Here is a 27,088-nt window from a genome sequence, read left to right as displayed (position 1 = left end):
TGGTAGGTCGAACAACATGAAGTGGCAGCCATTCATGTCCACGTTCGTGCTGAAAAAGATGTGTGAGCTCATCTCTAGTGGAGTTACGACTGACAAGGGCTTCAAGGAGGTGCACTTGAACACCGTTGCGAAGTAGGTGTTCGAGTTCTGTGGGCAAACGGTGTCTACCACCCAGGTGTACAACCACATGAGGAAGTGGAGAAGTCGATGGATCCAAGTGTCCAAGCTGAGAGACCTTAGCGGCGCCTCATGGGATGAGAACACTTGCTCCATAGTTCTGGAGGCAGAGCACTACGCCGGCCATGTTGCGGTTAGCTCACAGCCCTCTTCCTTTTCATACTGTCCATCATTGCCTACTCCTAATCACAACTAACAACACTTGTGTTTTATTCTTAGGACCACCCAAGGGACGCTGAGTTTCTCAACACACCCATCCAGAACTACAGCCAGATGCATCACATCTTCTCCTTCGGGCTGGCAATTGGGAAGCATGCCATGGGCTCGGGGGAGCCTCTTGGTTCTCCCATGCCAGACTTCCCTGGGACCCCGGACGTCGAGGTCGTTGATGGCCCTGACAAGCCCGCTGCGAAGCCCTTCGACAAGCCATTTGACCCCGTCCATGATAGGAAGAGGAAGAAAGGAGGCCTGATGGAGGAGGAGATCAATGTCTTTTGCAACATGACTGAGGCCGTGAAGGAGGTGGCAACAACCATCAGGGAGTGCAAGCCCCTCGACGTCCACCCTGACATGTATGGCGCTGTCATGACCCAGGGTGGCTTCAGCGACGAGGCTCTCATGGCAGCTCTCAGCCACCTGCTTGACAACAAGGCTCAGGGTGTTGGGTTCATTGCCATGGCCGACGCTCACAGGGTGCTGTGGCTTAGGAGCTGGCTGGGCAAGCACTACTACTAGAGTAGTGCTGCTTGTGAGCGTGCATGATCCCTGACGGCGATGGTGGTGGCGACGACGATGATGACAATGACGACGTGCATTTTGTGTAGTTAGGGCTCAAAAACCATTTGATGGTCTGTATATTTTGGTGAGGTGGTATATACTAACCCCTCATGCTGATGGTGAACTTGCGGTGGTAGGACGACACCCTCTTTTGGATGTGGTGGTAGGTTAACACCAATATAGTGCTAGGAAGAACTTGATATGCCGTATGATCATGCATGTTTTACTTCTCTTCTGCTCAATTGTTGTTTGTGTGCTACTTTGCTCTACTTGTGTGCTCCATTGATTTGCTGCTTCAACTCTTACTCTTGTGCATTGCTAGGGCAAGTGGTATGCCGTGTTCATCGGTAAGGTCCGAGGGGTTTATAGTTCATAGGAAGAAGTCAGTGCACAAGTGGCATTGTATAGCAACATCACCCATAGAGGGTTCAAGACTAGGCAGGCAGCAGAAAAAGCTTACTCCGAGTGGGTGCAAAAGCACGACAGCAGTGTTGACAGTCGCAAGGTTGGATATGTCAAGGTGGATCGTCAGTTTGGGCTGAAGCTGAAGAACTTTATCATCTTCGCCCAATTCATCGCCATTGCTGTGTTGTGACGTTGTTGTGCTAGGTGTGGGTAAGCTCACCAACTAGGATATAAGATAAGCACAACATGTACGCCGTATGCAACCAAACGCCGTGTTCATGTGCCGCGAGGACCAATGCAGGCAACCACACAAAATGCACTTATGTACTCCTAATGCAGGGACACTAGATGCAGGCAACCAAACAACTAGCAAATGACATATTAAGACCTGTTTTTGCTCAATCAAGCTGGGTTAAGAAGGGTATGTGATGAACTATTCATAACGGCAACCAAACACGCTCTTATTGTAGCCGTTCCTGGTTTGCCGTGTCTCCGGAAGCGTGTTCTGTTTTGTCGAGAAAAAAAAAAGCAATCGTGTTCCGTGTGATCGATCCCCTTCTCCTTCCTCTGGAACCCTAACTTAAAGGCCGCCGTACTTCATCTCATACAGATCCACCCCTATCCCCCAGCCCCGCCGCCTCATGGAAAGCGTCGACGCGTCCACCGGGGCCTCCTCCTCCCACCGCCCCAACTCCAACTGGGCGATGATCGACACGTCCACCGGCGTCGACTCCTCCCACCGCCAGGCGATGCTCGACGCGCCCACCGGGGTCTCCTCCTCCCACCGCCCCAACATCGACGCGTCCACTGGCGTCTCCTCCTCCCACCGTCCCAACTGGGTTATGCTCGACTCCCACGTTCGTCTGAATTACGGTACTACCGCTCATCTTGATGACTGCGAAGACACGTATGCCGAAAGTAAGAACTCCATTGGCGAGCCCGTTGGCATCTGGTTCCGCACTGTGTCCCCCCCAGGGACCTCCCGCCTCTACCTCTTATGGATGAAGCGCGAGCGCTACAACCAGCACTGTAACAGCGAGTCATCGGGAGTGATAAGCAGACGCCTGTCTTGGTCGTACGGGGTGGAACCCCGAGTGGTGTCTGCCCACGGTAACTCCATCCTTCTGCAGCTCACCCCAAACGTGGGCCTGGGCGCCCGCACTCCAGACTTCTTCGTTTACACTATCCGCTTCCATGGGAAGCCGTTCCTCTTCCGTCTTCCTGCTTGCCTGAAAGAAATGGCAAGCGACCGCCTCTCGCATGGTGGGTTACGACACATGCTCACGATTGCTCACATTGGCCTCCTTTCCTTTGGTGAACAGTATGTGGTTGCGGACCTCCGGGTGTTACCAGTCGAAGAAGGTCATGACGCTGTTACCCCATTGGAGGCTCAGTTTTGCATTTTTCGTTCTGACAGCCCAGGTGGCTGGCCAGTGATCAGGCATGAGAAGGATCAAGACAGGGACCTGCTGTGGTGGTCAACGGACACCGTGGTGCCTTGCGACAATTTTCTATGTTATGTTGATTACCTTCGTGGTATCTTACTTGGGACTGTCCTCAACGAGGACCCTCATCTGCTTTACATCCATCTACCCGTGAAGGTTCCCATTGGTGACCCCACAGACCCTGAATTGGGCACTAGAGGGTGTCCTCATCTTTTACGAAGTGTGTGTGTCACCCAAGGAAACGTGTTGATGTTTGTCGATATTGTTTGCACCACAGTCTTCGTTGCAGGCAACCCGGAACCCGATTCTTCTAGATTTTCCGTTAGAGTGTGGAAGCTGGGGGCAGATTATATGATATGGGAAAAGATGTTTGAGTTGCAAGATTATGAGCTCTGGTCTCTTCATGGATATGCGATCTTCCACATGTCGTGCCAGAATTCCCTCTCGTGAGTATGGAGGATCCCTGTCTGCTGTACATTGTGTTGAGAGATGATGGTGATGCCAACTGTGTCGATGCCGATACATGGATTGTTTCAATTGACTTGTCCAATAAAACTGTGCAATCATCCTCTACATCTACGCAGTCATCCTCTACATCTACTGAAGTAGACGGAATTTCCAACTACTGTGATGATGGTGACATGGCGTCCAGAAACATTACTGCTGCTGATGCATTCATTCCATGTGAGTTTCCCAAGTGCATCAAAAAGGTGGATCAAACAAGGTAACTACACCTCATATGCTATTCCTCCCCCTCGTTCTTGCATACACAGGACCCCCTTTTGTTTCTTATCTACTACTGGGCAGTTGCGGCCTGCTACTATTACAGTCTTGTTGATCTTACCTCATGATCCTACATATTCATCATGTTTTCAAGGTTAGCCTTGTTAATTTAGACTATTTCACCGTTTGTGCTCTATGCTCTCTTTGTGCATCTCCTCTGTACATTGAGCTGTTGTATGCCAGTCTTTCTCCCCTGCAAGAGAACTGGTCAAATGGATTTTTTTGTGCTTCTCAAGGTTCTTTGAATGGAAGATCCATTTTACAGAGCATGCCTTGAAAAAAATCAATTACAGAGTACACATATCTTCAGTTTGCTATCCAATTTCCCACTAGAGCATTAAAGCAAGACTTACCACATGTACTTTTGTTGCACATTATATACCAAAACTGTAGGAACTAAAATATGCTCCCTCCAGTAAGCAAAAAAAGTAACCTTCTGGACATGTCTTAAGTTGAACTTTGAATACCCAACCACATATATTGTTTTGAATATATAGATTGGGAACTTGAAAACCATATTCATATATTTGTCTTGGGAAGTAATTTCAGAGTATTATAGTCTGTTGCTTGTTTTACATATCTATACTTCTATACTCCTATATAGTGTACCAGTGGAACAATGATAGGTACACCTGAAACTGTCCCCTGAATATCTTAGATGACTTGCATGCCATTGATTTACCGTATTGGACGGTGTTAAGTGCTCGAAACGCTAGACGAGTGCAACTGTACAGCCGCGAATCCCTGCATTCTTGGTCATCAATCAGTCCAATCGTACAGCTACCATTCCCTGTCCATGTGTGGTGGACAGGTTCTAGAAATTTCACTTGCATAGGTTAGCGACCTCCTGCACAGTGCACACACGATGGTGACCCCATAGTGAGAGGGAGAAGTGCACACACAACGATGCAGAGGAAGCAACAGGATAGGTTCACATAGAAGTACTGCCGTATGCATAGCCAATTAAATGAAGTATAATAATAAACGAGTATTTGTGAGACCGACCTGTGTCAAAAGATGCCTCTGGTCATGGGTGACGATCAAATATTTCCTTTTCCGATGATAGCGAATCTCAAGATGCATAAGATCACCAAAACCCAAATTAATTAGGGACAATATATTAAGTGCATGTCCATGTGTGGAAAATTTAGAATGGATTGCTTTGGATGTGATTATGCAGTGTAGTTTCCTTGAGATTTACTTGCTTGCTGCTAGGTCTAGTTTATTGCCTTGGGCCAGTCACCAACTAAGATTATTCGTTTATCCAGGAGTATCTGTTGGCTCCAAGCTAGTCAGGTAACGTGGGTGTAGGTAGGAAGATGCTAGAGTTGGCATGAGCTAGCTTTGCGTGGTCTTGTAGTACGTACAAGAGTGACACGAGTGTCTTGCAAGCGGTTTTTCTGTCGGGTGTGCGGAGATAAGGGCGGAGAGAAGAAACCGTGGCAGACAACACAAACACACCAGCCAAATAACGCGAGAAACACCAAAAGAGGCTGATGCGAGAGAGGAAGAAACAACAAAAGAGAATTGCTATGTTAATTATGGAATCCCGGCAAAACCGTACAAATGCCCAAACAGGCATTCACGACATTTATTTTTGAAGGCTTTGCCTACTGCATTCTTGCACTTCTGTGATTTGACACGAAGAATAAAAATGCTTCCATGAGTTCCCACTAAAAAGTATAAATCTCCTTTTGAAGTACCTGATAAATTTATCATAACATAGGTGCTTTAGATTCAATTCAAATGGTTTAGTATTATTTTGATACACAATAATCTGACATGCAATTCACGTAGTACAAATTACTAGTAGTACAATGGGAACTAGTGGTCAAGTTACATTTTGGACGGTATCAGTGTCCAAAACATTACATTTGTGTGAACCAGAGGGAGTACTTAGCTTGTCCAAGTGGAGGGTGCAAATTGCAACAAAATCGGAGAAAGCACCTGTACCATTTTATTTTAATGCATATTCATATATCAGTGCGTTTTCTTTTGTAGTTTAAACAATTGCATCTCTGTCCTTTTGGTTGCATGAACCATTCCTGCTTGTTTTTTCTCAACTCTTTCTAAAACTTGGTTTCCGTCCAGTAGCCAAGACATTTAGGTTTTACTTTATGGATCATTCCCGCATAATAATTCATGCTTGAATTTGTTGTGCCTAATCCATCACTTTATTCCGTCCTGATAATGTGTTGATTTTGGGAACTTATTATTAGAATATGTAATCTTGAGAAGAAAGATAGAAGACAATGTTTTCCAGATCTTTTTGGTAACTATAATCTTAGAAAGAAAGATAGAAAATAAAATATTGTTGTGTGCATCTATAGATGCAGAGACCGCGGGCAACACCTCCTTTTTATGTAAAGAAGGTTAGCTCGAAAATTGAGACCAAATGTTTAGAGCTGAGGCTGTGACCCAGTGTTGAGATTTGGAGATACATCTGCGCGTCCCTTTTAACTAGCTGATTTGCTTGCTGCCTGTTTCGCAGTCTGCTACTGGCAGTGCTGCGCAGAAACTTATAAATGATGTGCCTTCGTGCAGCACTGTAGCATTGGCACAGTGGAGTGTTTGAGAGGAGGATTCTCTCTTGATTTGGCTTCATCGCTAGTTTTCATGTCAAGGGCCACTTTGAAACACAGAATAGGAAAATCAAATGTTTTTTTACTGGAATGCAAGTGGACAATTGCAAAAACACGAGAAAATGGCCAAGAATACTTGTTTGGATGTAACATAGGGAAAAGAGAGTAAAGTTAAGTGCCTTGATCCTACTTGAATCATCAGATCTTAAAAAGCGGTTGTCATGGATGTTGACATTCTTATGGAATTGCAGCATCGATAACCCCATAGGAATTTGGTAGCTCCATTTAATCCAAGCGACATTTGTCCGAAGTTTCTATATTTCAAATAAGGCCTGATTAGTCAAAGTTGCCTTTTGTGTGGGCCTTATCTCCTTAAGCATAGGCCATACCTCGTCCTTCCTGGGACTCACTTTTAGGATTAATCTCTTGCCCAATGTCCTTGCTGTGCCAAGGATGACTGAGGCTGTTGCTGAGCTTTGCTGAGCTCCAACTGGCTGGCTATAGACCGAGGGCAGCTGCCCTGGTGCTTCACTGAGATTTGGGTTCCGAGACCTCCCTCTTCTCCACTGCCCTGTTTTTTTTTGACGAAAAGGCAGGGCCACTGCTTTTCATTGCGAGTAGGAGAAATAAACAGTTACAAAAGATTAGAGAAGGGGGGAATGAGTTTAGAGATACAACAGAAATACATCAGTCTGGCTCTAGGGGTCGCTCTACAAGAGCCATTGCACGCTTTCGTCCAGCATCTACCCAGTCCTTCGCTTCTAGTTGAATCTTCTGGAACACTTGTGTGGGGCGGCAAGAACTATTTCTGAAGGTTCTATCATTTCTTTCTTTCCAGAGGTTCCACCATACCAGTGCCAAAATTGATCTCCAAGATTTCGCTTTTTCCTTTCCCATGGAAGAATTTGTACGATGCCACCAGCTTACAAGGGAATCATCATCGGTTGCTGCCTAATTAGAGCTCATATTCAGCTTGCAGAGTGTCATGTGCCATACTTCCTTCGCATAAGGACAAGAAGCAAGTAGGTGGGCAGCAGTTTCTGGTTCTTGTAGGCAAAGCACACACTGCGGGTTATGGGGCCATCCTCGCTTAGCAAGGTTGTCCGCCGTTAGACATCGATCTTGCGTAGCTAGCCAAATGAAAAACTGGCATTTGGGCGGGGCATCCGAGCTCCAGGCGAGCTTCGCAAATGGTGGTTTAATGTTGGCAGTGAGAGTGGCAGCATAGGCCGAGCTGGAGGAGAACTGACCATTGCTAGTCTAGCGCCAGGTAAGTGAATCGTCATGAGCTTGAGTGAGCTGGATCGACTGCAGGTCATTCCAAAGGGTCGTGAATTGGGTGATGGACTGTTGAGTTAGGTTTCCCTTGAAATGTCTCATCCACTTTCCATCAGCAAGGGCACATCTGATGGAGATTGTTTTGATCGTGCAATGGTTGAAAAGCTCGGGGAACCTTCTGGAGAAACTTTCCCTTTGATGCCAAGGGTCAATCCAGAATTTTGTGTTGGCACCGTTTCCAATATTAAACTGCACTGATGCCTCAAAAAGAGCTCTGACCGAGGTGCTGATTGGTAGAGGTAAGCCGTGCCAAGGCCTATCAGGTTCCATCCACGACAGCCAAAGCCATCTGCATCTCATTGCCTCACTCTTTCGGGTTAAACAAGGGATTTCGAGACCCCCAAGTTTCTTGGGCAAGCACACCTGATTCCAATTGACTAGACATTTGCCACCAGTTGCCTCATCTTTATTTGCCCAAAGGAATCCTCTGGAGCCCTTGTTAAACTTTTTTACCACCCACTTAGGGGGCTCAATGGCCAAAATCTGAAAGATAGGCAGAGCATATAAAACCGAGGTGATCAAGGCAAGTCTGCCAGCAGTGGGTAGCATTAATTTGATCCATCCAGAGGTGTTCCGCTTGAGCTTGTCAAAGATAGGTTGATAGTGAATTTTCTGGAGTCTTGTAAAGCTTAGGGGCATCCCAAGGTAAGTGACAGGGAACTCCTTGATTGGGCATTGCAGGATCATGGCCAGCTGATGGATATCAATGTTATCACACCGGATGTAGCATAAATTGCTTTTGCTGAAGTTAGTCCAAAGGCTGGTTGCATTTCCAAATACTTCCAAGATCATCTTCACCGTTGTGATTTCTTGTGGGTTGGGCTTGACAAAAATCATCACATCATCGGCATAAAGGGAGGCTCGCAATGTTGGTAGGTTTCTTCCAAAGGGAGGTAATACTTTGGCAGAGACAGCACGCCTCACCAATGCATCGAGAATGTCCATAACTAGCACAAACAGGAGCGGAGACAGCGGGTCGCCTTGCCTTAGGCCCTTTCGGTGTATAATTATGTCAGTGAGCTCCCCATTGACAAGGACTCTGGTTGAAGACGAGGCGAGCATGGAGGCGATCCAGTTCCTCCAAGTTTGGCTAAACCCTTTGGCCGCAAGGACCTCCAACAAAAATTCCCAAGAGACACTATCAAATGCCTTTTCGATGTCTAGCTTGAGCATAATGGATGGAATCTTCTTCAAGTAGAGGGACCTGACCATGCCTTTGACAAACATAAAGTTGTCGTGAATCGCTCTTCCTTTGATGAAAGCACTTTGCGAAGGCAATACTAATTCCTTCAGCCTTGGTTGTAATCTTCGTGCAAGAATTTTCATGACTAGCTTTGCGAAGAAGGTGAGCAGACTTATAGGCCTATAATCTTTGGCTTCAGCAGCATCAGCCTTTTTCCTGCTGAGAATCAACGTGTCATTATTTAAGTTGGCAAGGTTTGCAATGTTCATCCCTTAAAAAGCTTTGATTGCACACATTATGTCATTTTTTATTATATCCCAGCAATTCTGGAAAAACAGTGCCGTGTAACCATCGGGGCCGGGTGCTTTTCTGGGGTTCAGATCCATAACAGCAGCTCTCACTTCATCTTCCGAGAAGGGTCCGTCAATACTGCTTAAATCAATAGGGTTGATGCCAAGAGCAGCAAAGTTTATGCAGCAGCTTCTTTGAGTTCTAGAACCCAAAACCGAGGAGAAATGCTCCCAAACAGCGTGCAATTTCTCTTCTTGGCTAGTGACAACTGCCCCATTGTGCAGCAAATTTAGCACAAAATTCTTTTGTCGTCTTGCCGAAGCTTTTGCTTGGAAGAAGGAAGTGTTGGCATCTCCATCTCTCAACCAATCAATTCCAGAGCGTTGTCTGCTGTGAGCACGCTGAACAGCTACAATACCAAGCAGATTCATCTTCAGGGCTGCCCTTAACCGTCTCTCACCGTCAGATAGATCCCTTTCATCTAGGGCGGCGTCCAACTGTCCAATAAGCTCACTAGAAATTGCGCACGGAGCTTGAGGTCTCCGATGTGAGCAGTGCTCCACTTTCTTAAGGCTCTGGCCATTCTTGTGAGCTTGCAGTGCAGTCGTAGATACGGGTCCGAGCAATTGGTTGGTTGTGCCCAACAGTCAAGTACAAGCTGATTGAACCCCTCGAACTTTACCCAATAATTGTCAAATCTGAAGTGTCTTGGAGGCTTGAAGGAAACATCAGTGGAGAGCAGCAATGGGCAGTGATCAGACATGTCTGTGGCAAGGGCAAGCAAGTAGACAACAAGGGTGTGCTGTCATCCATGGATCATTATAGAGCACCCTGTCCAGCTTCACTTTTGTTGCAATTTGCTGTTTGTTGGTCCAAGTATATTTTCTGCCATGGAGGTACATGTCTCTAAGCTCCAGCTCATTAATAAATCTCCTAAAAGCTGCCATCATTCTTTGATTTATATTCATGTTGTTCTTGTTCGAAGCATCAGCAATAAGATTGAAGTCACCAATGAAAATGCAAGGAAGATTGGAATGACACAATGGTCTTAGATCATCTAAGAAATTTAGCTTGTCAGCATCAGACTGAGGTCCATAGACTGTGACTAATCTGAACTTAGTATCTGTCAGCCTCCAACAGCAATCGATGGCAATGAAAGATTTCTGCTGAGCAAGGAGGTTTATATCAACCACATCGGGGTCCCAAGCCACAATTAAACCACCTCTAGTACCCAAAGCAGGCTCGAATAAGAACTCTGTGTACTTTGGACCACAGACTTGACTAATGATCATACTGTCAACCACTGCTAGCTTCAACTCTTGCAGGCAGATAATTGCTGGGCTATGCAACAGTACAACATTTCTGACCACCCCACGACGGGCAGGGTTGTTAAGCCCTCGAACATTCCATGCTAAGATATTTGCGCTAATCATAAGAACTCAATCGACAGAAAACAACAACAACAACAACAGAAACAGAGCAGCATCAGGTACGCCGCCCCTTCCGGGCGTTCCTAACGGAGGCAGACTTGGCCAGAGCAGAGAGGGCATCGATTTGCCTGTCAGTCAGAGGCTTCTTGAAGGTAAGCTTGTACCTCTCGAGGGTCTCCTCCTCTTCTTCCTCTCCAGGCTCGGCAATGGCGAGCCCTCTCTTTCCGACAAGGACTCGTCGGGCCAACCGCAGCGAAGTGTTGCCCCCTCCACTGAGGGCCTCCTTCCTTCCCTGCAGTCTGTAGCTACGCCTGGTCGCCGTTGCTGGTGGGCGTCGGGCGCGCCTTTGCTTGGTCAACGACGGAGGGGATCTGGGTCCGGCAAGAAGCGGCGCTGAAACAGGGGAAGTCATGTCCAAGAGGAATTGCTGGACGGGGTGAGGTGGCGATGATGGGTCAAGAGACGTCGTAGCATGCTGGTCGATAGCACCGCTTTGGTCCAGCACAAGGCAGCAGGCCGTGGTGGATTCAGCACAGCCCATCTGGGCGGCAAGGATTCTCGGCCCAACAGACGGGCCAGGCTCGGCGTTGCGGTTGACCATGGGCGGCGACTGGTCGTGGGTATCGCATGCAGCAGGTCGCAGCACCCCATCCGTCGTCAGGTCGTTCGTCTCCACGCCTGCCGACAGGGCATGGGCAGCAGGGGTATGGTGCAGATCGGCATCCAAAAACACAGGGGTCTCAATCGAGGAGCTTATCATTGGCAGGGCAATCTGCCTTTCATCCTTGTCACCTTGTTTGGTGGCCGTGGCATCAACATTAGCATGCAGCTCCTGTGTTGGCTCAGGTTGCGGCAGCTCCATCACGTGGCCCCGAGTCGCCGCCGCGTCGTCAGCAGCCGAGGGAACGGCGTCAACTCGTGCACGGCCACATGCTGGCCATCAGAGGTTGCGACGGCCACAGAGTTGACGCCGTTAGCGTGCACGGTCAGCGTGCCTGACACGTCGGTAGACGCATCACAGGCGCGGTGGTGGCCGCTACCCCCACCACCCCGTCCATGAGCTTGGCGGCGCGCCTGCGCCTGCTGGAAACGCCGGAAGTCGTCATCCGCGAAGCCACACGCCCATGGCACCGGGTGCACGTCTGGCGGCGGGCCATCGTCATTGTCATCTTGTTCGTAGCGATCACCGCGAGGTCCAGAACGCCTCGCCGCCCCAGCCGGCCTGGCAGGGTGGTGGGCCACGGAGGCCACATGAATGAGGACCTTGTGGTGTAGCAGCCGCGGGGCATGGTCGGTGCAGGCGCAGGTTTCGTCCATGCCGCCGTCTTCCGAGAAGCCCACCGGCACCGAGATGTGCGCCAGCGGATTTGAGCACGGCCTAGGCTTGCCGCGCACCGTCATAGTGGCAACCGTGGGCACCTCCGCCAGGTCCTCGACCCATGCCGTGGCCACAAAGTAGGAGAGGTCTTCCTTCTCGAGCGTTTCAGTGGCGATGCGGTAGATGAGGCACTTCGGCAGCATCCTTTGGACCCTGTTGATGGACCAGGCGTGCGGCGGCAGGTCCTCCAGAAACAGGCGCACGCTGTATCGGTTGGCACGATAGGAGGCGAAGGAGAGGCCAGTCCAACGCCGCACGAGGATAGGGACGCCATGGAAGTGCAGCATGTTCTTCTCGGCAACGGCACGGAACCACCGGTCGTTGAAGAAGCGGACGAAAAATCCGTCCTGGTGGAGGGACACCTGGAACGCGGAAGGAGGGGCTTCCGGGAACTCCGCGGTGATGCTGTCTGCGATGTTCGCCGGCACAAGGGCGGGGCGCATGCCGGCGACGATGAGCATGAGGGCGGACCCTCGGAGCCGCGCCTCCTCGGCTTCCATCTCCTCATCTTGATCGACGAGGCACTTCGTCCTCCTCGCCCTGCATGCGGCCGCGGCCAGCAGTTCGCCAACGTCCATTGCTGGCGCCGCTCCGGAAGCAGGTACCGACGCCACGGGGGCAGTAACAGTGGGAACGTGGCAGGGAGGAGGGAAACAGAGGCGCGAGTGCATGGGGGCGCGGGTGGAAACCGGATGCTCCGGCGGGAAAATCAGCCGAGAAAGAACCGTAGGCTGGGCCCGGAGGCGAGGTGGAGGCGGTGAAGGATTGTCGAGCTCGGAGAGAGGCACACGGGGCAGGTGCTTGCGGTGGCAGAAGCGAGCCGTGTGTCGCTCTCGGAGGCAGTGGAGGCAGCGAGTTGGGTTGCGGCAAGCGGCCACCTTGTGGTTCTTGTCAAGACATCTGAAGCGACGGCCGAGGAGGTCGAGCTTATAGCCGCCAGCACCATTACTGTCGGCCGCAGAGCAGCGTTGGTGCGCCTTGAATGCGTCCTCTTGAGAGGGAAGTGCGCACCCATGCCGTCCGGACTTGCGACCGACCACTTGCCAACCCTCAGCATCAGCCATGTCGTGGGGCGGCAAGGTGCGGCCATGCTCATGAATGCACGGCGCAGGCGCATGGCCGAACTGGTGTGCTGGTGGCGCCACAACCAAGGAGAGCAGTCGCGGCCTCGCCGGGGCAGGCGGAGCGTCTGCCGCAGCCGCAGCAGGAGGCAGCCTGACCACCTCAGCGAAGGACGCACGCGCAAGCATCCGAGGCGAGGATAGCGGAGTGCCATCAATGTTGGACGCCGGCTCAGACAAAGAAACACGCTCCCCAGATTCCGCCGATCCGGGGGAGTAACTCGGTCCACCAACCTCGAAACTGGGCCGTGACTGCGGAGGAGTGGCTGCCATGCCCAAAGCGGAGCAAGGCAGGGGGGGAGCCGGTGGGGACCTGCACCTGGGTGGCGCAAGCACGGCTACGCCGCGGCCAAGGTGGCCGGCGGCGCGAGAGCTAGGAGGGCGAGGACTGTGGTCTATACATGTAACGCCGTGGCACAATCCTGTGGACCTGAGAAACCTGTGTAGGACTGCCCTGGTGCTTCAGTGAGATTTGGGTTCCGAGACCTCCCTCTTCTCCTTTGCCCTGGTGCTTCAGTGAGATTTGGGTGCCGAGACCTCCCTCTTCTCGTCGAGCTGCTGAGCACTATCCCATTTGATTTTGTGTACATATATGTAATATCACATCAGGTACATGAATATGCACGACAGTTGAGCTCCTTATTTCGTCAATATTTCTGTTATAAATTATTATATCCGTACAAAAATAAACAAGGTGATTTAAGCATAAAACACTGTTCCACTTTCCTTTCTCATTTGACTATCTTTGTCTTCAGGTAAACATCAGAAAATTAAGTTTTATTCACCAACCAATAGAACTGGATGTCTGAACTGATGGTGAAGGTTGGGCAATCCACTATACTTTGACATGACAACACCCCTCTCATGTGGCTTTCATGTGTAAACGTGGGCAGAAAGGGGACAAACAAAATTTTAGTAAGTTTCATGCACCAACTTTTATTATAAACTAAAAATCTGAAACTGTAGGGATGGTTACTTCGACAAAAATGACTATCTTAGCATTTAGCTAGTTAATTGGCAGCCTGACCATGAAAGTTGTTCAATAAAATAGTTGCATGGTAACATAACTTACTATGTTTTTTTAAAAAGGGTTAACTACTATAATGGTGAAGTGCTCGAGGATCTTGTACATAAAGGACAATGCTCATTATTTTACTCTGGTGGTTCGTGTTAACTGCTAACTTATCGGAAGCACCTCATGAGCTTTAAACCCGGATTGTTAACGATTTCCATTATGATGTTTTGACTGCTTATATATTGTTATGATATGATCAGTGTGGGGACATTGATTTATATTTAAAGATAAATACATGATGAGCTTGCTCTTTTGTGTGTGTAAATGAACTCACTGAACTATGTAATTTTCAGGAAGAAGAAGAATGGTTGGTGATCCTGGTTGTATTTTTGGATGGACGGAACCAACCGAAGTATTGTGCTTGGAATACCATGGACACACTAGTTAAAGTTGTCCATTTAGTAATAGTCCATTCAGGATGTTGCTATAATGACTTTTCTGTTGAACATCTAGCCGTATTGGTTGATATCCTCGTTAATTTATCTCTCTGCGACCGGGGAAGTGATATCTACTCCCTCCGTTCGGAATTACTTGTCGCGGCCGAGCTATCTGCAGGCCGGAATCAGCTCCGTCAGTGCTCGTCGCGATCCATGCCAAGCAGGTATCCAGCTACTGTATTTTGTAGAAGAGGCTGCTCCATGATGCCCGTATTTGCTAGCGATTAAAAAGTGCGGGCTGAAGTATACTAGCAGGCGCAAGAGTGCTGCCCAGTTGCATCTCTTGTCACGCGCATCATGCCAAAGACACATGTACACCGCACGGCATTGAGTCCGTCAACATATGCCAGGTTGGCTACAGTAAAAAATTATGCACTATTTACCCACCGCACTAATTTTGCTGGCAAATATGTTTATGCACTACCTTCTCTCAAAGTCATGCTCTTTTAAACAGGTACTCCCTTCATACAAAAAGCTTGTCCCTTAAATAGATGTATCTAGCACCCAGTTAGTGCTAAATACATTCATTTGAGCGACAAACTTGGGACAAGGTTTTTCGGACAGAAGGAGTAACAATCAGACACCCCTCATGTGATACATATTTAAGTACATGTTGGCCAACCTTGCACAGATACTACAACTCGTTCAATCTATGATCATTTTTCACACAGTATGAACAGCACTGCCCTAGTGAAAAAAATGCATTCGGATATTTTGTCTTTTTACTAGCGGTTTATTATAGACACCCCCCACACACGCACACGCGCGCGAATAATTCCATTACCAATTGAACCATACATCCTAATTTGGTTCTTTGATGCCATACCATAATCACACCTCACATCGACCTCTTGGCACTCCACTAACTAGAATTTTGCAGATGTGAAAATTCCAAGAAATTCCCATATGTTATACTCGCAAGGGCACAAGATAAATCACACACACGGAATCATATTTTATTGTCAGTCCTCTAGCAAAGACTGAAAACTGATCAACTATCCATGCTCTTCAATTTTTCAGCCAATCAAAAATAATACCCCATTGTCCTAATCATTTAAATTAAGATGCACCCTACCATTTTTTATGGTGGCAGTTTTATCAGATGAAGATGGAAAAATAATTATTCTATTTTTATGTTTTACATCATATTTATTTTTAACCAGATAAAATAAGATGCATTCTACCTGGTGTCGTCAGATTTTATTTTAAAATCAATTATACGCACCATGTTCGTCACTGATTTTATTTTTATTTTCTAACTAGCACCGTGTTAAGTTGTAAGAAGATTGGTAGCAAAAACCGTTTTGGGGGTTCATAGCATCACACTAGCTGAGATTCCCCGCACACCCAACCGAGTCCCTATATTAGAACAAGTATAAATTTTGACACTCCTGAAGAATTCCATTCAATCCATGGTTTAATCGCTCCTGTGTAGTGTGCCAGAGAAAGTGGACGACTGGAAAAAGGTAAACCTGTGCATCGCCTCCCAACAAATGTAAATGACTTGTATCATCGCCTTCATACCATTTAATTTAATGACACATCAGCCAGGCTCTCTGGCGCCGTATGTGGAAAATTCAAATCTGGCCAGGAGGCACATCATGTACTTGACATCTCCACCCAAACGGAGGCCCATGTACAAATCTAGCACACCGGCCAATGGCATCTGTGTATTCCCAGTTAATAGCTAGCCGTATATGCATTGCAAATACAGGCTTCACACATCACATCGTCTCAACACATGGCCTAGATAACGGCATGCAGGTAGCTCGGCCTCCAAAAGGCCTCACTCCGAACGGAGGGAGTACTACTGTTATGCTATTCATGCTTTTTTGTTTTGGTTCTCTACGTTTTCATGTCAGCACTTCATTTTTTTAATCGTAAAACAGTATGAGTGGCTCGTAGTGAGGGGCGTATATTAATATAGGGGGAAGCGCACTTTTGGCTCTGGGCGGCGCATGTCCATGTATCCTGTCCGTCTGCAGGCGCTTTGACATATGCAGATAAAGTAGTGTTTTTTTAGGTGTTCAAAAAAAAGTAGTGTTTTTAGTTAAAAGAGTTTTTATTCTTTACACAAATAAGCATACAGAGAAATATGGTAGTATCAGTTCAGGCAGCACAACGTCAGAGAAATAATAGCCTGTTTGGATGGAGGCCATACAGGCAGCTCCTTGCCCAGGCAACAATCTCAGCCTCAGGCTTGAGAAATCCAATGCCTTAGATTCCTGCTTGAGTCAGGCAGCTTTCTCAGGAAGCAAACCAAACAGGCCATAAATGAGCAGTCAATCAAAAGCCACACATTAATGCCTCGACTAATCAGTCAACATGCAAGCTTGCTCTTGCTTGCTGCTTGTCTTACAGGGTGAATGCCTCGACTAATAAATGACCCATTCCACTGCATGCGTGTGACGTCCCAAGACCGATGCTCGAGAATAGTTCCATATGTTCTGGGTTTTTCCGTGTGTTTCTTTTGTGCCTGCCCTTTTATTTTTACATTGCATCATGTCATCATGCCATCATCTCATAAATCTTTTGCAACTCAACTAAATAAATGGCATGTATCTTTGATCCATTTAAACCGAGGGAATTCACATGGTGATTCTCTTTATAACATATCCTCCCAATATTTAGGGAGCTATATAAAACCATTCCATTGTTTTGGAATTCACCTTAACACACTTGCATATTAAATCCCTTGGCATTTTTCTTCTTCAAGTGTTGACTCTCTAACCTTGCCTTATATTTCTTTCATCATTTTTCGGAGCTCCACCTAAATTCTCAACATTTTGGGCACTTTGATAAACCTGTCCCAGATCAAATCTTTTGAATTAAATTTAAAGGAATTTGAATTTACTCTTTCAAACTTGACATTTTCTATTTTTCCCGACCATGCACATTTTTCTGAGTCCATAAAAATTACCCCCGTGCCCAAATTCTTCCTCTAACCTTCTCTTCTCTCTTTTCCCTTCTTTTATTTCTTTGTTTTTTTTGTAAAGAGAAGGAGATGGGAGAGAGAAGTGCCCGGCTGGGCCTCCCAGCCCAGCTGCAACCTGCCAAGCAGGCGCCATCCCCGCGGCCCACCTAGGCCTAGCGGCCTCCAAGGCCCAGCAGGGCCCCGCTACAGTCCCTAACCCCTAGGCCCAGCATCTCCCCTCGCTACCCTCTCCCTCGAACTCCTTCCCTCCTTCCCTCACCGCCGCCAGAGCCATCTCCTCGATCCCCCTCGCTCTCTCCTCTCACCTTCTCTCTCGCACTCACAGAGAGCAGCCCGATCCCCATCGCCATCAGCTCGAGCCTCCTTCCTCCTCGATCCGGCCCGCCGCCGGCGCCCTGCAGTTGTCGTCGTCTTGCCGCTATGCTGCACCCCACCTCCATGGCCGCCGCGCCCCGCCTCGACGCCCGGATGCCACTTCGCGCCGCCGCCCGACCCTGCTGGTCGAGCTCGTCGACTCGCGGCCGAGTCCTCCTCCTGCGCCACACCTGCAGTCAGAAAAGGGAGGGAGAGCTCCACGCGCCGTTCACTTCTCTCCCTCAACACCCATCTCTCCCTCTCGGCCATGGCATCACCACCCTCGAACCGCCCCCTTCGGCCTCGACTCCGGCGAGCGCCGCGCCCTGCCAACTCTTCTCCGCACGAAGCCTCCCCTCTGCTTCCTCGTTCCTTTGCCTGAGCACCATACATTTTTGGTTCAGCCATGGATGGCCGGCTCTGCCAAGTTCCCCGCTGCCACATCGTGGCCTTGCCCTCCTCCCGTGCTCGACGCCGCGGCCACACACGAGGGCGCCTCCTCCCGCCTGCGCCTCTCTCTCCAGCATGGCCGCCCTAGGCTCCTTAGGAAGCCGCGCCGCCCGCCTCTGGCCATGGCTCCGGCGAGAACCGGGCAGCCCCACACCAGAGCTGTCGTTCCTGCTGCTGCCGTGTTTTCCCGTGACAAACGAAACGGGCACGCCGCCTCCCTGCCATGGTGCTGCCTTGTTTTGGTTCGCTAAGGTCCGCACCGAAACATCGTCACGGTCGACTACGTTTTGCTGTCCCGACTGGAACCATCAAGTACTCGAGACACAATGGCGCCAAGTACCAATACGAACATGAACGACGACTACCATCGATTGTGTACAACTACCGCCGTCGTGGTTTTCGAGAAGACGTCGTGAGCCTCTATTTCCACTACCGCCGACGCGTACCTCTCCGTTGCCGTGGGTTTCGTCAAGTCCAACGGTGAACCCCGAAGTCATCGGATCCGTCAAGTCCAACAACGACTATGTACAACTATCGGCGACCACGAACGTCTACGAAACATGTACCACGACCATCGCGGAAGACCCCGTGGACATCAAGTTCCGTGTCGTGACCCCGAACATCTACGAAGCGAGAACGACTACTTCCACTACCGCCGTCGCGAGAACGCCTACTTCCCTCTACGAACTTGATCCGTTCCGAAAAGTCTCACCTCGAAGGTATAACCCCGAGACGACGCCCGTGAACGAATGAATGCATGTGGGATGAGATGCACCCTTTGTCTGCACCGTGTCCGTTTTGTCACTCATTTCCATGCCACTAACTCGTGGGACCCCCGGAATCCGGGAGCGCCCCACCATCTTTTGCACGCATCCGCACCCTTCTCCTTTGCATCGGTGTCTCAATCGAGTTACCGGAACCGGAACACTGCCGTGGTACCGTTTTCGTTATCGTTGCCGTGGCACCCCTTTCCTTTCCACCACGGTGACAAATGCTTCATAATGCTCTTGTCAAATTTTTAATAAAAATTGCATAAACTTGTTCATGTCATCCGCATCATGACAGCAACAATTAAAATGTTTAAATTGTTGTTGCAATATATTACTAATGCATATGGGGATTTACCGGATTCGTTATTTGTTATACCCGGCCCCATTTAAATTGTTTAGATGGTATAGTTTTGTTATGCCTCTCCTCTTGCCATGTTAACCAACATTTAATATTTTTGAGTACCTAACCGAGAGAGAACTAAATAATTAATGTGGTGTTCCATCAATATGCAACTCGTTGCATATTGAGCTCCACTTAATTTGTAGGATTGTGTGTGCTCTTTGCCATGCCATGCCTCTTTAATCCGAACATGCATCATACTTGGTTGTGCATCATGCCATGTTTATGTGTTGGTTGTTTACTATGTTGTGTGCTTCTTTCCGGTGTTGCTTCTTCGGGTTGGTTCCGGTAACGTCGTGATTGTGAGGACCCGTTCGACTACGCCCGTTTGTCTTCTTCATGGACTTGTTCTTCTTCCTTGCGGGATTTCAGGCAAGATGATCATACCCTCGAAATCACTACTATCTTTGCTTTGTTAGTTGCTCGCTCTTTTGCTATGCCTATGCTGCGATACCTACCACTTGCTTATCATGCCTCCCATATTGTTGAACCAAGCCTCTAACCCACCTTGTCCTAGCAAACCGTTGTTTGGCTATGTTACCGCTTTGCTCAGCCCCTCTTATAGCGTTGTTAGTTGCAGGTGAAGATTGAAGTTTGTTCCTTGTTGGAACATGGAGATGATTGTTCCTTGTTGGAACATGTTTACTTGTTGGGATATCACAATATATCTTATTTAATTAATGCATCTATATACTTGGTAAAGGGTGGAAGGCTCGGCCTTATGCCTGGTGTTTTGTTCCACTCTTGCCGCCCTAGTTTCCGTCATATCGGTGTTATGTTCCCGGATTTTGCGTTCCTTACGCGGTTGGGTTATAATGGGAACCCCTTGACAGTTCGCTTTGAATAAAACTCCTCCAGCAAGGCCCAACCTTGGTTTTACCATTCGCCTCCTAGCCTCTTTTTCCCTTGGGTTAGGCCAGCCCAAGGGTCATCTTTTTTTTAACCCCACCCGGGCCAGTGCTTGTCTAAGTGTTGGTCTGAACCGAGTAGACTGCGGGGCCACCTCGGAGAAACTTGAGGGCTGGTTTTACTCGTAGGATGTCTCATCCGATGTTGCCCTGAGAACGAGATATGTGCAGCTCCCATCAGGATGTCGGCGCATCGGGCGGCTTTGCTGGACTTGTTTTACCATTGTCGAGGATGTCTTGTAGTACCGGGATACCGAGTCTGATCGGAATGTCTCGGGAGGAGGTCTATTCCTTCGTTGACCGTGAGAGCTTGTGATGGGCTAAGTTGGGACACCCCTGCAGGGATTTGAACTTTCGAAAGTCGTGCCCGCGGTTATTGGCAGATGGGAATTTGTTAATGTCTGGTTGTAGATAATTTAAACCTTAACTTAATTAAAATGCATCAACCGCGTGTGTAACCGTGATGGTCTCTTTCCGGCGGAGTCCGGGAAGTGAACACGGTGTTGGAGTTATGCTTGACGTAGGTGGTTTTGGGATCACTTCTTGATCATACTTTTATCGACCGTGCTTTGCCTTCTCTTCTCGCTCTCATTAGCGTATGTTAGCCACCATATATGCTAGTCGCTTGCTGCAGCTCCACCTCATACCTTTACCTTACCCATAAGCTTAAATAGTCTTGATCGCGAGGGTGCGAGATTGCTGAGTCCTTGTGGCTCACAGATACTTCCAAAACCAGCTTGCAGGTGCCGATGAGTCCGTGCAGATGACGCAACCAAGCTCAGGAGGAGCTCAATGAAGATCTTGTCCTTTGTGTTGTTTTGTTCTAGTTGTTCAATAGTGGAGCCCAGTTGGGGTCGATCGGGGACCTTGTCGCATTTGGGGTTCTTCTTTTATTTTGGTTCCGTAGTCGGACCTTGATTGTATCTGGATGATGTAATGTTTTATTCATGTAATTGTGTGAAGTGGCGATTGTAAGCCAACTATGTATCTCTTTCCCTTATTATATTACATGAGTTGTGTGAAGATTACCTCACTTGCGACATTGCTTTCAATGCGGTTATGCCTCTAAGTCGTGCTTCGACACGTGGGAGATATAGCCGCATCGAGGGCGTTACAATGCGGCTAAATCCACTTTGTATTAAGGCTGTTTTTTTAGAGTACGCAAATTACGTACCATACCTTTATAGAAGAGGTAATTGCAAGTACAAGATAACTATCACTCGCTGCGAACAACGAGCGTAGCAAGAACTCCACACCCAGGCAAGTCCAAAGGATAACCATTGACAACACCACAACTACAAAGCAAAAGGGCTTGTCCAAATCAGAAAACCTCGCTGCATCTCAACCGTTGTCGATCACCTCCGAAGAACATCATCTCCCACCGAGCTTCTCTTGTCGACGCACCCCCCCTTTGTGCCTAAAAGGAGATGGCAAGAGGATGGCAAGACTCAATCCGTCCTGAGAAAGGCTCCGTCTTGGATTCACCAACAGCGGTCGTACATTGCGCTAAAGAAGATCGATCATGGACGACAGTGATCGCCGGAGGAGTGCAACATAGACCTCCAAATCATGTCTCCAAGCACGATGCACCCACCAGAAAGACGATGTCGACGCCGCCACCATCGTGCCGATCCATCACCGAATCTAGGCTTTCGCCCGAAGATACCTACCCACACCAAGTGAGCGAGGGAGATGGTGACACGCCTCGGTGACACCTCCAAGGAGGGGAATGACACCCACGGGTGCCATCGCCACCGGCCCGACAAGAACCGGACAAGATTTTCATCCGTATGGCCACACATCTCCACACCTCCGAGGCTTGAGGTAGCACTGTCCATGAAGCCTCGTACCGCCGCCACCGTAGCCCCTTGCTGTCGAAGCTGCACTGCTATGGACCGCCAACACCCCACACAGTTGAGAGAAAGCGGCCCAAACTCCACCAACAACCCAGGCGAGGAGCAACAGCCTCCAACCACCTCGGGCAAGGACTAGAGCCACCGCGACGGCCGTCACCCGCTCCAGGGGACAGCCACGCAGCTGACCGACCCCTCAGGCCCAGATCAAAATCTAGATCTGACCCGCCCCATCTCGCAGCAACTCTAGCGTCGGCTCCACCAGAAAAGCACCACCGCACGCTCACAGTGTTGGGGAACGCAGTATTTCAATTTTTTACTTACGATCACACAAGATCTATCTAGGAGATGCATAGCAATGAGAGGGGAGAGTGTGTCTACGTACCCTCGTAGACCGAAAGTGGAAGCGTTTAATAACGCGGTTGATGTAGTCGAACATCTTCACGATCCAACTGATCCAAGCACCGAACGTATGACACCTCTGCGTTCAGCACACGTTCAGCTCGATGACGTCCCTCGAGTTCTTGATCCAGTTGAGGCCGAGGGATAGTTTCGTCAGCACGATGGCGTGGCGACGGTGATGATGATGTTACCAGCGCAGGGCTTCGCCTAAGCACTATGACGATATGACTGAGGTGTCTAACTGTGGACGGGGCACCGCACATGGCTAAGTGAAGACTTGATGTGCCTTTTGGGTGCCCCCTGCCCACATATATAAAGGAGGGAGGGAGAGAGGCCGGCCCCCTAGGGGCGCGCCAAGAGTATGGAGTCCTACTAGGACTTCCAGGTCCTAGTAGGAATCCCTTTCCTTTTCAGAGTAGGAGAGAAGGAAAGAGGGAAAGAGAGAGGGAATAGGAAAAGGCAAGGGGGCGCCGCCCCCTTCCCCTAGTCCAATTCGGACCCATGGGGGGCACCTCCCCTTGGCCTGCCTCCTCTTTTCCCGTATGGACCAATAAGGCCCAGGTACTCCGAAAAATACCCGAATCACTCGGAACCTTTCCGATGTCTGAATATAGACTTCCAATATATCGATCTTTACCTCTCGACCATTTCGAGACTCCTTATCATGTCCGTGATCTCACCCAGGACTCCGAACAAACTTCGGTCATCAAATCACATAACTCATAATACAAATCGTCATCGAATGTTAAGCAATCGCATAACAACATACGTCATTCCCTTTGTCATCGTTATGTTACTTGCTCGAGATTCGACCATCGGTATCATCATACCTAGTTCAATCTCATTACCGGCAAGTCTCTTTACTCGTTTCGTAATGCATCATCCCGCAACTAATTAGTCACATTGCTTGCAAGGCTTATAGTGATGAGCATTACCGAGAGGGCCCAGAGATACTTCTCCGATACACGGAGTGACAAATCCTAATCTTGATCTATGGCAACTCAACAAACACCATCAGAGACACCTGTAGAGCATCTTTATAATTACCCAGTTACGTTGTGACGTTTGATAGCACACAAAGTGTTCCTCCGGTATTCGGGAGTTGCATAATCTCATAGTTAGAGGAACATGTATAAGTCATGAAGAAAGCAACAACAATAAAACTAAATAATCATTATACTAAGCTAACAGATGGGTCCTGTCCATCACATCATTCTCTAATGATGTGATCCCGTTCATCAAATGACAACACATGTCTATGGTCAGGAAACTTAACCATCTTTGATTAACGAGCTAGTCAAGTAGAGGCATACTAGGGACACTTTGTTTTGTCTATGTATCCACACATGTATCAAGTTTCCGGTTAATACAATTCTAGCATGAATAAAAAACATTTATTATGATATAAGAAAATATAAATAACAACTTTATTATTGCCTCCAGGGCATATTTCCTTCACACAGACGCGGAGGCGGCCAACCGCCCGCCAGGATCTCCTTCCTGGCTGGGCCTCCTCAGCGCCGCCGCCACTAGTTCGCGCTGACACACCACCCTGCTGCTCCTCTTTGCAGCCTACCCCACTGGGCACCGCCGCTCCTCCGCGCTCCCGACGTGCGCCGCTGAGATCTCGCGCCTTTGACCACATCACCGCAGCCCCTCTGATGTCTCGCCTCCGCGCGAAGGGGGGGGGGGCGTCGGGGCATGCCACCAGCACCCGCCACCTTCGATGACCGGGCGCGACCGCCACCTCCGACGCCGGCGGCGGCAGCGGCCAGGGAAGGAGATCAGGGCCCTCTTTTTTCTAGGGTTTGGAGGTCCTACGGAGCCGCACGCGCGTGTGACTCGGGAGGAAGGAAAAAGAAAAGAAAAATACTGGTCATAGTGGAGAGTTGTTAGACTAGTCACAATGGGTAGTAACTTAGACTAGTAACATACACATGTTGTTACTACCTCTATAGTGGGGAGTAACATATGTGTGGTGTCATGCAACACTTTATTTATTAGGTTGTAGACTCATTTTATCTTGGTATGTGTGATGTTACAATAACTAGCTATGTTACCACATGCCTCTCTTTTCTCATTAATTATTTGCCACATCATCTATTTTGCCTAGAGATGTGTGATGTTACCACCTATGTTACTCCTACTGTGGGTAGTCTTACTAGTCTACGTTACTACTTTTATAGTGGGTAGTGTCATATGTATGGTAACTGGTAACATAGATGTGTTCATTTATTACTTTGTAGACTCATTTTGTATCGGGTAGCGTTATGTCATGGTACTCCCTCTGTCTAGGTGTGTCAGACATATTACGTTACTCTATTTGTCTCTCTTCTTATTAATTACTTGCCATCTCATCATTTTTGCTCATGTGGCATCTATGTTACTACTTATGTTACTCCCACTATGACCATCCTAAAAGAACAAACCGCAACAAACAACTGACAAACGAGGCGATTTTTTAGTACAAGTATGTTGGCTAAAAAATGTTTCATTTCGGAAAACAAAGCGAAAGTATTTCGGCTATATTAGTCGTCTGATGATTAATTAGAGCAAAAATGAGGCAATTAATGTTGGGGAACATAGTAATTTCAAAAATTTCCTACGCACAAGCAAGATCATGGTGATGCATAGCAACAAGAGGGGAGAGTGTTGTGACGTCTGGATAGTTAAGCTACAGTAACCCTCTATTAATGATGCCATGTCACCGCTATCACTGTAGTTAAACCCGCGTTAGTTTAAAAATCGATTCGAAATTGAAATTTAAAATAAAGTCAAGTTATTATTTCTTTAATCGGTAAAACAAAAATGTTCGGTGGGTTGCAAAAATTCACTAACTAATTTTGATGAATAATCCAACATTATTTGAATTATTAAGTTACCCCCTACCCTTTTTAAAACAGTGCCCAAAACAACCTATTTATTCCATTTGTATTTAGGTAAATTTTAAACTAAATCGTCTTGCCTCCAAACTTTTGGTGGGAGTGCTAAATAATGCCTAGTAATTGTTTTGACAACTTGCATAAATTACAAAAGTCAATTGGTGGGAAATCATTTTGCAAGAAGAAGCAAAAGTGCAAATCAGAAAAGAAAAGGATTAAAAAGAAGAGCTAGGCCTACTGTACATATGGGCTTAAGTGCCCATGGTGCACAAGGCCCAGCCCGCGCTGGCCTTTCCCCTACTCTCTGTACAGAGGCAGGGAGGCCATGGCGTGGCCGCGCACGCACGCCGTCTATCCCGACCGATCGTCGTCGTGTCGTCCATCCATCGATGCCCCGAGATGCATAAGTAAACCCCCGATGATGTAGACAAACCTAGTCTTCTCCCGGTTCCCCCCTCGCGCCGCCTTCTTCTCTGTGATGCGCAGCTGAACCGCGCCCGCCATGGCCGTCGTCGTCACCGTGGCCACCGTCGTCCCCTCCGGCTGCGGGTGTGTCCGCTAGCTCCTTCGCGCCCCGCCTCGTCGCCTGCGCCTACTAGATAGGACCGGGAGGACCACAGTGCCTCGCCACCGCCGGTCTTCTCCGCCATGGTCATCGTCGTCCATCGCCAGATCCCTCTGCTCCGGCCGTCCCCAACCCCCCTGAGCTCATCTACGGCCTCCTCTGTGAGCACCTCCTTCACCCCCTGTTTTTCTCCTCGAAGTCCCGCCGTAACCGAGCGCCGGAGCCCGCTGCCACGTTACTGCTGATTCACTTGCCGCTGCGCTGCTGCTCGAGTCTCTTAGTGCTGCTTGCGCCTCGCCCGCGACCCGCGTTCTCCCGACGCCCCACTGCTGCTGCTTGATGCGGTTACTGCTGGAGTGCCCCTTGTTGCTCTCGCTGCTCCCCACTTCTGCTACCCCGTTCGCGTCTCCGTGCGCATCCGTCGTCGCCCGCGCATGTCCACGTCGCCGCAACTCTCTGTTCGTCTTCTGCACTCGCGCGTGCCCGCTGCCGTCCTCGTCCTACTCGTGTGCGCGCTAGACGCGCCCGCGCCCGCATCCCGTTTCCCCTCATGGTCGCCGCGCTCCACCAGCGCCCGGGGCACGCGTCGGCCGCGCCCCGCCCGCGCTCCAGCGCGCCCGTGCCCCACCCGCTCCAGCGCCCCGCCCGGCCAACCCCTCGGCGCCCCGCCCGCGCACACCGCTCCCGCGCCCCGCCATGCGCTCTGGCTCGCCCGCTTCCTTCTCCCAGCGTCGCTCCGCCCTTGCTGCTGGCCTACTACCACCGCACCTTGCCGGCCCTGCCTCCCGCTACCAGCTGAACCCCGCCGCGCCTGCTTCTCGTCGTGGCCGCCGGCCAACCCCCGCCGTCGCCGGCCGCCGAGGCCCCGGCCGTGCCCACCCTCGCCTCCGTTGGCCTCGGGTGCGGGTGCCAGCACCCTAGCGCCCCCTTAGCCCATGCCCGCTATGGCCATGACCCACTGGCCTATGGGCCCCACACCGCTTTAAAAAAAGGAGAGAAAATAATTTTTAAAAATTAATTAATTAATTAATTAATTAATTAATTGGGTAATTAATTAACTTAATTAGCCTATTAAACTAGATCAGACTAATTAAACCTGCTTAATTAACTAAGTCCATGACAGAAGGGCCCCACTGCCCTGTTTGAC

General features: G+C 49.1%; 1 protein-coding gene across 2 annotated transcripts; it reads left to right on the top strand.

Annotated features, from left to right (window-relative positions):
- The first annotated feature begins 1,867 nt into the window (after window positions 1–1,867).
- On the top strand, window positions 1,868–15,552 carry LOC123151682 (uncharacterized). Of its 2 annotated transcripts, XM_044571350.1 has the most exons (4): window positions 1,868–3,528; window positions 13,666–13,825; window positions 14,279–14,772; window positions 14,877–15,552. In XM_044571350.1, exon 1 carries the CDS (start codon window positions 2,001–2,003, stop codon window positions 3,252–3,254), a length of 1,254 nt encoding a protein of 417 aa, XP_044427285.1. In that variant the 5' UTR covers window positions 1,868–2,000; the 3' UTR covers window positions 3,255–3,528; window positions 13,666–13,825; window positions 14,279–14,772; window positions 14,877–15,552. The 2 variants fall into 2 exon arrangements, with proteins under 2 accessions (XP_044427285.1, XP_044427284.1); XM_044571349.1 differs by lacking the exon at window positions 13,666–13,825 and having other exon boundaries at window positions 14,877–15,542.
- Window positions 15,553–27,088: the final 11,536 nt, after the last annotated feature.

This window comes from Triticum aestivum, chromosome 7A (genome assembly GCF_018294505.1).
Source record: "Triticum aestivum cultivar Chinese Spring chromosome 7A, IWGSC CS RefSeq v2.1, whole genome shotgun sequence".
In the NCBI taxonomy this organism is placed as follows: Eukaryota; Viridiplantae; Streptophyta; class Magnoliopsida; order Poales; family Poaceae; genus Triticum; species Triticum aestivum.
Note: the sequence above shows the minus strand (reverse complement) of the source record. Positions and strands in the feature narration are given on the sequence as shown.

Coding starts and splice junctions, on each gene's coding strand:
- LOC123151682 (XM_044571350.1), top strand. CDS start 2,001: ATGGAAAGCGTCGACGCGTCCACCGGGGCCTCCTCCTCCCACCGCCCC.